Source organism: Aspergillus niger (genome assembly GCF_000002855.4).
Source record: "Aspergillus niger supercontig An06".
NCBI classification, from domain to species: Eukaryota; Fungi; Ascomycota; class Eurotiomycetes; order Eurotiales; family Aspergillaceae; genus Aspergillus; species Aspergillus niger.
In genome coordinates this window covers 95,096-107,414 of record NT_166522.1, presented here as the reverse complement: position 1 = coordinate 107,414, position 12,319 = coordinate 95,096, and the positions used below count along the sequence as shown (strand labels likewise).

At 47.0% G+C, this 12,319-nt stretch overlaps 5 protein-coding genes and 1 non-coding gene across 6 annotated transcripts; 2 read left to right on the top strand and 4 right to left on the bottom strand.

Moving 5' to 3' along the window:
- Window positions 1–12: 12 nt before the first annotated feature.
- Window positions 13–1,557, bottom strand: An06g00460 (uncharacterized protein; the record flags this gene model as incomplete). Its single annotated transcript, XM_001390836.1, has 1 exon — window positions 13–1,557. One exon carries the CDS (start codon window positions 1,555–1,557, stop codon window positions 13–15), a length of 1,545 nt encoding a protein of 514 aa, XP_001390873.1.
- Window positions 1,558–2,478: 921 nt separating this feature from the next.
- tRNA-Thr (AGT) lies at window positions 2,479–2,551 on the bottom strand. Its single transcript has one exon. It is a non-coding gene; the product is annotated as a tRNA-Thr (tRNA).
- A 1,187-nt stretch (window positions 2,552–3,738) lies between these two features.
- Window positions 3,739–4,543, top strand: An06g00440 (hypothetical protein; the record flags this gene model as incomplete). The annotated part of the gene is made up of 5 exons (XM_059748015.1): window positions 3,739–3,781; window positions 3,874–4,023; window positions 4,104–4,229; window positions 4,286–4,445; window positions 4,519–4,543. The coding sequence occupies 5 exons, from the start codon at window positions 3,739–3,741 to the stop codon at window positions 4,541–4,543; spliced, it is 504 nt and encodes a 167-aa protein (XP_059603780.1).
- A 1,594-nt stretch (window positions 4,544–6,137) lies between these two features.
- An06g00430 (uncharacterized protein) lies at window positions 6,138–7,364 on the top strand (the record flags this gene model as incomplete). Its single annotated transcript, XM_001390834.1, has 2 exons — window positions 6,138–6,313; window positions 6,362–7,364. The coding sequence occupies 2 exons, from the start codon at window positions 6,138–6,140 to the stop codon at window positions 7,362–7,364; spliced, it is 1,179 nt and encodes a 392-aa protein (XP_001390871.1).
- A 672-nt stretch (window positions 7,365–8,036) lies between these two features.
- On the bottom strand, window positions 8,037–8,971 carry An06g00420 (uncharacterized protein; the record flags this gene model as incomplete). Its single annotated transcript, XM_059748014.1, is given in 4 exon segments — window positions 8,037–8,064; window positions 8,139–8,218; window positions 8,236–8,808; window positions 8,924–8,971. Coding segments are annotated over 4 exon segments (729 nt in total).
- A 1,455-nt stretch (window positions 8,972–10,426) lies between these two features.
- Window positions 10,427–11,011, bottom strand: An06g00410 (uncharacterized protein; the record flags this gene model as incomplete). Its single annotated transcript, XM_059748013.1, has 3 exons — window positions 10,427–10,561; window positions 10,701–10,707; window positions 10,977–11,011. The coding sequence occupies 3 exons, from the start codon at window positions 11,009–11,011 to the stop codon at window positions 10,427–10,429; spliced, it is 177 nt and encodes a 58-aa protein (XP_059603778.1).
- Window positions 11,012–12,319: the final 1,308 nt, after the last annotated feature.

Sequence of the window (12,319 nt, the reverse complement as noted above, 5' to 3'; positions counted from 1 at the left end):
GCATTTCCTCTCTCAAGGAAACGGATCATACTGCTCCTTCCCCCAACAAGCCCCCTGCACCTCCAACCCCGTAACATTCTGCTCCGGTCTCCCATCAGCCCCAAACCGCTTAATCACTCCGCCATTCTCCCCAAACGGTTCAAAAGCCGGCCACCCCATCCTCTTCAACCCAGTCTCCGGATCCCTCATAAACGCCAACAGATAGTCTTGCATAACCTCACTCGTCTTCTTCTCCAGCAGTGTCCCATTTCCACGGACAATTGGATACGTCCCGAAGTTCATCGTCAGGTCACTGGAATGGTACGCGCCCAACCAATGCATTGGACTCACGTTACTGAAGTTGCCAGCAAACTGGTATCGATATGTCGTGCGGTTCGCGTTATACCGCACTATACTTGTGTTTGCGGACACGCAGAGCCAGCCGTCCAACGTGGCGGCGTTCACGCCAGGTTGCCATGGCCCCGCGGTGACGTTGTTCGTCGGGAAGGTGTACAGCGCTGCGGCCTCGTTGGCACAATTGGACATGATGGCCGGGGTGTTGGCGATGAGGCCCTTTGCCGCGCGAGCGGGGTAGTCTGAGAAGACGACCTTTTCGTCCGCGATGGGGGTGAATGTTAATGATGGGGTTGTCTTGTTGTCGATGTACTGTCCGACGAAGTTCTGGATGCGGTTCACGGAGACTTGGCGCATACAGTCGAGTTCGGCGGTCGGATTGGTGGGGAAGTCGCAGCCCATGTGTTTTGCGACGAAGGTGAAGTTCGTGTGGTCGTGGTCGTAGTTGTCGAGAGGCTTTAGGGCTGTGCCGGATTGAGAGATCGTGGCGCGCGCAATGAGGTCGTCGTGCCATGCGTAGGTGTGGAAGTCTGTGGAGATGGAGCCGGCAGATTGGCCCCAGAGGGTGATGGCTTCAGGGTCACCGCCGAAGTTGTGGATGTTTTCGCGCACCCATTCCAGGGCGGCGCGTTGGTCGAGGATTCCGAGGTTTTGGTTGTCTAGACCGGCAGCGTTGGGGAAACCCATGATGTTAACGCGGTAGTTGGTGGTTACGACGATGTGGCTTTGGGTTCGGGATACCCAGGACGGGGGCAGCTGGTAGGGGATGTTGATTCCTCCGGTTTTGAAAGCTCCGCCGGTGAAGAAGACAATGACGGGGAGGTTGGTGGCGTTTGTAGGAGCCCAGATGGCGAGTTGTAGGCAGTCTTCGGAGCTGGCTTGCGCCATTAGGCCAGCGGTGGAATTCTCGTTGCCATCCCATATGTAGAATTCCGGGACAATGGACCCGAAGACGCTGGGGTTTCCGGAGACATACTGGGCGCAGGAGGGAGGGTAGTTGGTCGCGTAGTGGGTTTCATTGGAGTCGGCGAGAGGTGCGGGTGGAAGCCATCGTCGTGAAGCTACCGGGGGTTGTGCGTATGGGATAGATCGGAACTCCCGCACGGAGGGAAAGTCGGGGTTGAGAAGACCTGTGAATTTGCCTGTTCTTGTGCGAACAGTCAGGTGGTCATCACTTGCGGCCGTTAAGGTCGGCAGGAGGAGCAGGAGAGTGGACAGGATCATGATTAACGACGCATTGATGCGAATTCGGGGAGAGTTAGTGCTTGCCTTTATGTAGTTACCCGGGGTCCCCGCATTTATGAAATCCCACTCTTCAGCTTCTGAGCACTCTGGCTAACCATAAAAGAACACCGGCATCGGCACTGACCTCGGTAGAGGTACTCTGGAGGGTCAGTTCTACGCGGGAGTGGGTCTGATTCCAGCAGCGACATATTATTCGCCTTCACGGCACTCGGCTGCGTATACCCCCATGATTGGGGCTGCTTGGAGTGCAGAAACGCGGGTGCAGATGCCCTGCCGATCGCGGGATATCCGGATGGCCCACCCGAGTGGGAAAACCTGGAGCATCCGAGGATGTGAGGTCGGTATTTCCGATTCCCAGGCAGAAGGGTAAAACGATGCAGTTGATTCTGGGGTGAGCCTAAGAGGGGAGTAATGATACAATATTCTTCGGATGAGAGACAATCGACGTGGATAATGACAACCAAGACCGACACGAGGCTAAAAAGGTTATTTGCTTGACACAGGGAATTTGCCGTACTACTACTGTAAGCGAGCAAGGGGGTAGACAAGATGCATAAGAGGATGGGGGTGCAGAGTCATATGCCGATGCACCTGCTCATCCACCTCGTCGTCGGACTTGAAAGAACAGGGAAGGACAAAGGCCTTGTTAAATCATTCCTCTGTATCTGAAAGTTGCCTAAAATCTGTTATTGAGGTGAGAGAACGGAGTCCTATTGAGAAGGGATACAGATGGTATTTGCCAACTTCTACAAACGCCAGAGACTGGGATAGACAGCTGAATGTTGCTACTAGCGATAAAGAAGGTGTGCCACGCAGATTTTTCCCCGTCAGAACCAAGCATCCGACAAGCTTGCTGTGGGTCTAAACAACGGACAACAAAAAAATAAAAATAAAAAAAAATGCTTCCACGCGGATTCGAACCGCGGACCTCATGATTACTAGTCATGCGCTCTACCAACTGAGCCATAGAAGCTGGTTGATGTATGTTTTGAATGTGTTAGGTTATATCAAGCCAGGTTGTTTGGACTGCCCAGTAAGACTCTCTACAAGCAGCCATGCAGGCTTCAACTTAGTGAGCAGTTAGTCCTTAGGTAATGCGGCTTTAAAGCCCTTCGTACCATTTCCCAAGTAAAGAAATAGCGTTATAATACCTACTGCTCCCACTTTCTCTTTCTTAACCGTAATAACTTTGAACTGAAAAGATGTGTATCTTCTTCCTTGGCTTTCACTGTATCAGAAGGAATCTACTACGAGATATCATCGTCACTGAAGCCGGATATCTACTCGTTGATCCCTCTCATGGAGTTTATTAAGTCAAGTGATATGCTCTCTGATATATAGTTCAACAAACTACCAGATGAACATGATAATGGTTCTGACTCTCGATTCAACCACTCTGTACGAATTATATATAATTGCTACTGCATCCAACAAATCTCGAAAGGCTCGCTACTAATACCACCGCAGGCCTGCAACTGAAGTAAAGCATAATCCCTCGACCAGAATTCTTATGATTCTTTCAGGATCAAGCATGACCTTGATTTCAGTGTCTACTTGCTGAATCTGCTCCTTAGCCAGGCATTCCACGTTTAATGAGGTTGACAAGGTTTGACGCCCAGCGGACATTCGACTGTCCTGCAAAGCAGCATGTTGTCGTGAGACATTTGCGGACGGCCCGATGCATGAAATGCCCTGCGCTGACGGAAGCTTTGGGATATTACACCGCCTGCTTTGGATGGACTCTCGCCAGATACTGCATGCTAGGGGACAGGCCATCATGTTCCTTTTCGTTATCTATTACCATGAACCGCAAGTTGACATGACTGCTGATATGTACACAGCAAAGTGCAAATTCCTATGATCTCCAGCTTGAGATATGGTCATGAAGTTGGTAGTATACTTCGGGTAATCAGTCTTTTCTGCGATCCAGATAGCGGCCTTGTTCGAATGTTACAGCCTTTGATTGGCAATGCTAATTAGTTGTAAAAGTTGTAATTTTGATTGAGTAATAAGTTGCTCACCGTTATCATATATATCGTATCCAGACACTTCCTAGCAAGGTCTAACGCAGTCGAATGATCTCCTCCCTTCGCCGCCACCAGTCAAAGCAATCAAACCTTGCAGACGGCAAGCAGGGGAAATTTCTAGATTGTTCGTGACATGTCGTTCGTGTACACTGTCCGTCTCGCAGCGCATGAAGTATGTACGTGTGCAAATTTCGCTTCAGAGTAAAGGCCGCTGGCGATTAAATAGCCCGACGAATTTTCTCAATTGCTTCCTGAATGCAACATCCAGCCTCTGAGGTTGGTGGTGTTGTACACGTAACTTCCTACCGCCATGGAGGCCTGCTGGTGTTCGTAATTGCAGCTGTGTTCACTACTGAACAGCAAAAGCCCCGGTCGGACTCTCTTGCGTACTGTGGAAGAGCGGGTTTCCATAGCATGCGTAAGTCTCTATGCTGGGCAATCAGTATGACGGGTAAGATTATAGGGGATAGGAACTGCAGATTAGCTGGTCTCTTTTAGGAATAGATATTGCCACTAATAGTGTACAATTAGCATCATTTACAGAAATCCCTAACACCAGAAGGTACTGGTCAAGAGATACATCCATCCGCCCATCCTCTGTCGTAATGTCCCAGCTGACACAGGGTGAGCTTCTGTATTCCCTGTTGCTTCTTTAGGTTAGCTGAGTAAAATTCATATAGCTGTTTGCTTAGAGTTATTCGACCGAAAACGGCATTGGTCCTTTGCGCAACGCCGTCGTCAGCTCCACCTCTACTCAGTGCTACTGATTAAGATAACGTCCCTCGCTCGATCCATTATACGAAAATACATAGCCAGTCGCTTCACCATTTCCTGCTTTCTGTATGCTACTCATATACTTACGAGAGTACCATAGCACTTCTCAATATCGAACCACTTCTGCTTATTGTGGCAGCTGCTGGTTTGAAAACCCCGAATAAGTCTTTGTAACGTACCTACTGACTCCCCTTGCTGATTTGACAGCCTGAAAACGTGATGCTCTCTCCAATGTACAGCAAGGAATTAATCAAGCCATGCTATACAACAGGGTCTCCAGAGAAAGTTTCTGGGGAATCAATAATTGGACCTGTCTCCTGCCGGTACTAAGCCGGGAATGCATAGCAAACATACATAAAATGCCGAAAGTGTTCATTTAGCTGCAGATAATTGAGAAGAGCATCCGGCATGCGTATAATCACAATTATCAACTAATGAAGTTAGCAGGTCGTTGAGGCGATGGAGCGCCTATGGAACTTGAGTGTCACTTCATTCTTCTTTGGACGGGGGCATTCTGAGTGGCAAATAAGGTTGACGGCATAGCCAGCTTAGTAGTGCAAGCGGTGAAGGAGCGTACATACGAATCTATCAAAGGATCATGCTGGGAAGGAGAGTCAAAACTGAACCTATAAGTTACTATTGCTGTCTATAATCCGTTGATCAATTAGTTAAAAGGACATCTATAGTTCGACTGGTAATTGTTGGGTACAGTGATGATTAACGGCCACTGGCCTAATGGGGCAAAGATGGTAAGACCTATCTTAAGGGTGAGAGTCAGTGTAGACGGAATCTATGCATGGATCAGGTCTAAGTATGCGTCCAGGCTAGGCTATTCTTTCTGGAAGCCAAAGCCGGATTGTCCGTAAGTGTGTGCATCCCAAATAAGCTTGTAAATAATATAGTAGCAGCCAATATACCCCGGATCAGGTAAACATGCAGACAGCTTTGATTATAGGTCCTTACATACTATATATCGGTACTGCACAGGAGACCCTGCAGATAAATTCAATATATGGTACCGGGTTAGCCCCACTTTGAGCCTATTTCGTAAATGCGGTGAGCCCATTCAAAGTGACAGATTATGCAGGAAACAACCGTCCTTCTACAGGCCTGACCTCATTCTTGGCATTCATGGATGATATGAACAGACTGCTACAAAAGATAAGAAACAGATCACAAAGGGAGTAGTATAAGTTGATAACATCAATAGCCATAACATGAATAACAGCACGCTGAAGCTGAGCCCGGAATTGGGTTTATAAGGATTTTTTTGTATCAAGATTTCGCATTTCCGGATAGGATTTTCAGGGAATGTGACAGTATCATTTCGCTGGCCCAGTTAGGCCAGCAATTATAATCCTCGCTAGACTGGTATTTACCTCGGGGCCTCAACATACAGATTTTGCCCCGGTAATCCATCGGTAGCCAAACTCAATCGTCAGGTGTCATCTGCATGCTGCCTGCTTCCTTGATCAATGTGCATGGAGGCAAATGTCCCTTGTATGGTGAATTCTGTAGACCGCCGCAAGTTGCTGAGCTTATGGTCTACCCGTAGTCTTAAGCTATCCCCCCCATATCCTATGTATTGATTCACTCGCTACTATATAAACCTCTTCGCACTCGACCATATGGGCTGAGTCAACCAGAGAATCGTACTCCTTCAAAAACTCGTTGCATGATTATAATATCAATCCGCTGAATCATCCAAATCACCTTCCCACGCGCGGTGCATCTATTAATTTATAATCTGAGTGCAATATGGGTAATACTTTTTCAGCTTCCCCCTCTGATGGGCAACCGCCAAAACAAGAGGTACCACTCAAAGGGGATGAGCCAGTGATCACGGGCATGGGTACCGAGTGGCCGCCCAAACTGTTAAACCCAGATGACTTGAAAGATTATGCCTTGAAGTTTTACCCAGAGAACCCTCCATGGTGAGTACGCTCCCACTGTTCTCATAATTCCAAGCTAATAGAACATAGGCTCAAAGCCTTTCTCAAGATTAATGCCCATACAGGCATCGAGAATCGAGCAGTCGTCGACCTGTGGGACGACCCCCGCTGGCACGGGGAGCTTCCACCCCCAACAGAAGAGGTAGACTCAGGGTTTCGGGAATACAGTGTCCAGCTTTCTAAAAATGCTGCCCTCAAAGCCCTTCGTGAAAGCAATATCGACCCCTCCGCGATCACGCATATGGTATCCGTGACGGTAACGAACGGTGGAGCCCCGGGTTTTGATCAGCTTGTCGCTCGTGAATTAGGTTTATCTCCTACGACGGAGCGAATCCTACTGAGCGGTGTCGGCTGCGCTGGCGGATGCGCAGCTCTCCGGGTTGCATCCACGCTAGCAGCTGCAGCCACATATCGGAAACAAGAAGCGCGAATTCTGGTTGTGGCATGTGAGCTGTGCAGTATTCATCTCAGGGGGGAGCTGCATGCGGCTTCACTGGCTGAGATGACAACAATTGCCCCGGCCTTGTTTAGTGACGGTGCATCCGCGTTTGTCCTCTGCAACCCGTTGGGAATGAGCGATAAGACCCCCAAGCAATTCGCAGTCGTTGATCAAAGGACCGGCGTCACACCAGGAACCCTGGATGAAATGTCGTACAAAGTGACTACCCATGGCTTTTTGGCCACAATTTCCAAGAGCATTCCTAAGCTTGCTGTTGCGTCTATACAAGCTCCTTTTCAGTCCCTGATACAATCTAATGGGATGTCCTCCGCTTCTCCAACAGACTTTCATTGGGCTCTTCATCCAGGTGGTCGGGCTGTTATCCAGGGTGCACAGGATGCCCTTAACTTGCCCGATGACGCATTAGCCGCTAGCAATGAGATCTATAGAACAAGGGGTAATACGTCCAGTGTTGCCGTCCTTGCTGTGTTGGATAAGGTGCGGGAGTTGAAGCTGCCGACTTCGAATGTTATTGCATGTAGCTTTGGGCCTGGTCTTACAACGGAGATGGCCCTTTTACGCCGCATGGTATAGACAGCGGTCTTCGGCCTCTGGCCTTCTGATGTGATAGAAATGTTTTGGCTCTGGATTGATTGACGAATCTCGCTTCTGTTTCCTGCCGGGCTATAGTGATTTGGGTAATTTCCGTTTGTTTGTGACACTTGACCACTTTATGTATGCCTACTCGATTGATATCATTAATGTTTACTACCTGTTCATTACAATACTGAATACTTCCAGAAGAAGGGTATATTAGAATATAGATGCTGCTATACGGATTGATTGTAAGTGATTGATCATATGCGAATGAGCTCTCCAATGTTCAACAATATCCATATGCCGAGCTTAATATATCGCCTAAAATACCAAGACCTCATATGCCTAAAGGCGCTTTGCTGATTGAGTAAGAATCACTGCATTGACAATTAATTATCGAAGTATCTTGTTTATTCAATAGTCTAATGAATACGACCTGTACATATTCGTCTGGCGTGTTTTCAATAAACGCTTGTGAAGTAGCGACCTGAAACCATTGTTAGTGGCCTGAATCTCAAGGCAACGAAATGTTTCGGGCATAGATCGGAGATGTCGACATCCCGTCAGATTGCCGACCGCGTGGAACGTCCGTCGGTGAGAAGCCTTCATACCGATATGCACGTATCAGTCTGCAGGGGACATACTACCGATAGCCTACTGAAGCTCTACTTAAGATGCGGGGTCTCCATTTATAGTCCTGTGTTTTGGTTGCAATTTGTCTATACCCGCGGGGTCGTAATACCTGGTGCTGCGATGCCCGAACATACATACACTACTAGTATATTCGCTGCAATATCAGTGGGATCATTCACTTCCATACACTTGGCAGACCAATGCATGACCTGCACAACCTAGACTACTTAGTAACAAGATGTTCATCCCGCGAGGTCGAATGCTTCATGATCGTATATAGCTAGCGGTTGTTGCAGGGTGTCCATGTTAAAGTGCCTTCTTTCGCCCGTTGAAGCATCGCTTCCGCCTCTTTATATTTCCCTTGGCTGCTAAGTACACTGCCAAGATGGCTGACACTGGTAAGCATGTCGGGATGATCACGTCCCAACACCTTCTCTCGCGCTTCCGACATCTGATGATATATTACTTTTGTCTCTTTATATTTGCCTTGGCTGTCAAGCACACTGCGAAGGTTATTAATACTGTTAGGCGTGTCGGGATGTTCAGGTCTAAGTATTTTCTTATATCTTCCTAATATCCGTCAATGTATCGCTCCTGTCTCTTCATATTTGTCCTGCCTCAAGTGCACTAAGCCAAGGTTGTTGTTACTGGTGAGCATGTCGGGATGTTCAGGTCCAAGCATCTTCTTACTTTCTTCCAGGTCGCGTCGATACATTGCTTTTGTCTCATTATAGTTCCCTTGTCTGTTAAGTACTAAGCCAAGGTTATTGACACTGTTAAGTATACCATGATGCTCACGTTCAACCATCTTTTTATTTACTTCTAATACTTATTGATGCATCGCTTCCGCCTCATCATAAGCTCCCTGAAGTTCCAGAAACAGAGACGGTTGATTGTACTCAATCTAATATCCGATAGGCCACTAACCTGAAGAGCCCTGTTAGGGATGCGGTATGCCGCGAGACGGGCATGTCTGTTATCGACACCAATGCCGAAGCTTTTGAGGGCATCCTTGAGCTGGTCGGCCGTGATGCTACGACCGTCATAAGGAATGAATCCATGACTTGTGAGGGCATTCAAAACAGGGGAGGGCGCAGATTACCGGGGGCTGAAGGGTGAAATTTATCTTTGAGTGATGTTTGTGAGTGACCGGGAATCTATTTATAGATAGGGGCAAAATGATTGTCTTTTGGTTTGGAAAGCGCGCATGCGAAAAAGGATGAGGAGCTAGTTCACAATTCCATTGGATGCGTCGCCAATATAGCATAAGTAGTCGTAAGCCCATGAAATCCAACTCTGCTTTGTAAAGGCTTCATACGAACACGCCAAAGTCTAGGTCAAATTGTGGTAGCTATGATATCAGGGCCCTGCAAAGTTAAGGTTTCGGGGGGGACAAAATGACAATCTCATTCGACGAATTTATCATGCTACTGGATAAGGTGTATGCAAGCAGCTCTCTGACGCCCACCACTTTGTGTGACATATAGAGGTAGAGAGCTTTTCAGGAGGGTCTAATTCCAGCGGTTTCGAAGTGCGTCTTGGACTTCAGTACACGTCCTGAGCAGTTCGATGTATGATGTGGGGCGGTGGGGAGTTTAAACTTGCTGAAATTTTGAGGTCTCGCCCAGTCTATTCCAATTATCCTTTATCTGATATTACCGCTCCTATGTACACATTTTAAAGTATGCTTTGATCAAGGTACACATCATCATCACTACCACTTGAGTTCTAAATTTCGGTTGTTGAGATCACTTATATCTTGGTGATACAGTACGGTGATGCCTTTTTAGACATTTGTTTTCAGTAGTACTGCATTTCTTTCGACAGCCTGGAAATCCCCTTGCCGTCGTGTGCCCATCTATAGCGGTTTTACATCTCAGAAAAGTCGATAGCACTTTCTTACATGATATGCTCTTGGAACGCACTTGACAACGGTTATTCTCTATGCATGCTGAGAAAGCCGCCCTATTGCGGCTTATAGGTCCCTAGTAGCAATTCATTGGTTTTGGAAGAATGTTAACAGAGATCTATACTAACGGCCTACACCTCTTCCCCGTCACTCCTACCGTCCTATACCAGTCAATTAAGTTGAATCATGTCCTATACTGACATGGTGAAAACTGCCTTTACCTTCTATAGCGAACGAAATAGAAGGAAAGAAGAAGTTTCATCTAGGTGAAATCCAAATACATTTCGATGTTTCTGTCAATCTAGTCAATAATTTTACTAAGAACTTGGAAGACTCGTGACTAGGGATGAGACCAAAACACAGCAAACAAGACCCTACTTTTGTTCATAATGTCAATGTATGGGCTTGATTGTGGTGCGGAACAGATCACTGGTGAACATTTATTCAATAACACGAAGATAAAACAGCAAACAACTCAATTATCCTGGGTCCTCCCACATTGCATTGCTCTCCTCATTCAAATAGTCAATAGGTGGACATCATCTTTGAAATGGCCATCAAACGACACTTCAATGTCATAGTGAAGCCACACTTCTGCAATATCAATTAGCGCATTCCATAAATATAACGGCTGGAACGTATCGATAATAATCTGTACCATTTCCATTCTTTAAGTAAAGGCGGATTTCTCCTTTCGCCAGAAAGAGCTCTATCTTTCCCACAACGCCTTCTCTCACATTGCCGTAAAGGTTAAAGATATGTGCCCCAAACACCTCAACTCTAACACCTACCTCCAGACTATTAGTATCAATATAGCCGATGACCTGGGAAAGTCAGCATATGATGCGAACTAGGGGCTCTGCAAAACTTTCCTTGACTGGTCCAGAGGAGAAGTCAATGCTCTGGGTACTTCGAGTACTGGGAGGAGGCACCAGGGGCAGTGAATTGACAGTTGGGATTTGAGTGGCGCTGAAGACAGTTGGGTCGCCATCCTTATTTTTTGCCTGTGCCACAGAGACAACAAAACCTGCTTGGGTTAGCTAAGTGCAGTCATGCGATTGCCATACCCACCGGCGCGCACTTCGTCAACTGGTGGTGTCATTGTGTTTTAATGAAATTGCTTCTGTTACAGTATTCGGTGATGTTGACTGTTGTAGTTGTTAGATGTCAAGGAGGATCTTCCTATTTATGTCCTCTATGACACCTTGCATACTGGTGAAGAAAGCAACGTTGTCTGATCAATAATTGGACGTTACTATGTCCATCTTACTCGCAGATGTAATAATGATGCTTGGTTATAACCATAAAATATGTGACCATGGAGAATTGTAAGCCCAGACCATAAAAACGTCGGAAACAGATACTACCACCATAAGCCCAAATGAGAAACCAAACTTTGGCAACAAGATGCAGATTTGCTGCTAGGAAGCTCCGAAAGTCAAGTAAAATCTGTCATCCTGATCAAATTCGAGCTGGTGAAGCAAAACGAAACGATGTTCGTGCCGGGAATGTGGAGATACACATGTGATCCAGATTCCGGCAAACGTTGTAAGCGAGGGCGAAAAGTGGTGAGCTAACTCATTACTACTGTATGCGGTTATGTATTGAATTCGAATTATACTCCAGACTCCATCCCAGTAATCGCGCCTAGTCCTCGTCGGGAGTCGGTTTGGTTCCGCTCGGAACCGCCAAGACTCAGGGTTCAGACTCTCCGCACGACCTAATACCTTGTCTCCGACAGTTTGAATGAGGTTCTGTAGACTGCGCATGAGAGACAACCTAAGTCGACGGAAGCGGAATGACAAAGTATTCTAGGCTTTACGAACCCAGTCCTCTGTGTAGCTCAGCCGGGCCCCTTCATTACGCTTCCGCCAACTTAGTGCAGTCCAGAAGGGCCACTTTGATGATCTCTTTGCGAGGCATCGCAGCGATATTATTCTACCAATCTTGCAAGTGGAAGGCTCTTCTTGTCTATACGAATGGTTGAGCTTAGAGCGTGCTCTAGAAGGGTCTTTTGCTCTAACTTGGTTCTAAGACATCATTGCCTCCTGACATGCCGCTCCCGGCAATTTTGTGCAGTCTAGAAGGGCCGCTTTGATGCTCTCTTTACAAGACAACATTAAGATACCACATCGCAGTGGTATTATTCTACCAATCTTGCAAGTGGAAGACTCTTCTTGTCTATACGAACGGTTGAGCTTAGAGCGAGCTCTAGAAGGGTCTTTTGCTCTAGTTATCAGCGATCAATTATGTGATGGCGGTCTGACACGGCAGAACGCCGGTCATCAACGAATGACCAACCAACACCTGGTTATGTCAGATCCGAGAACTAAGTTAGTTAACTAGTAGTTAACTAGTGAACTAAGCAGTTAGTCAACTGTCGACTCAACGCGCAATTTGTATACGCCAT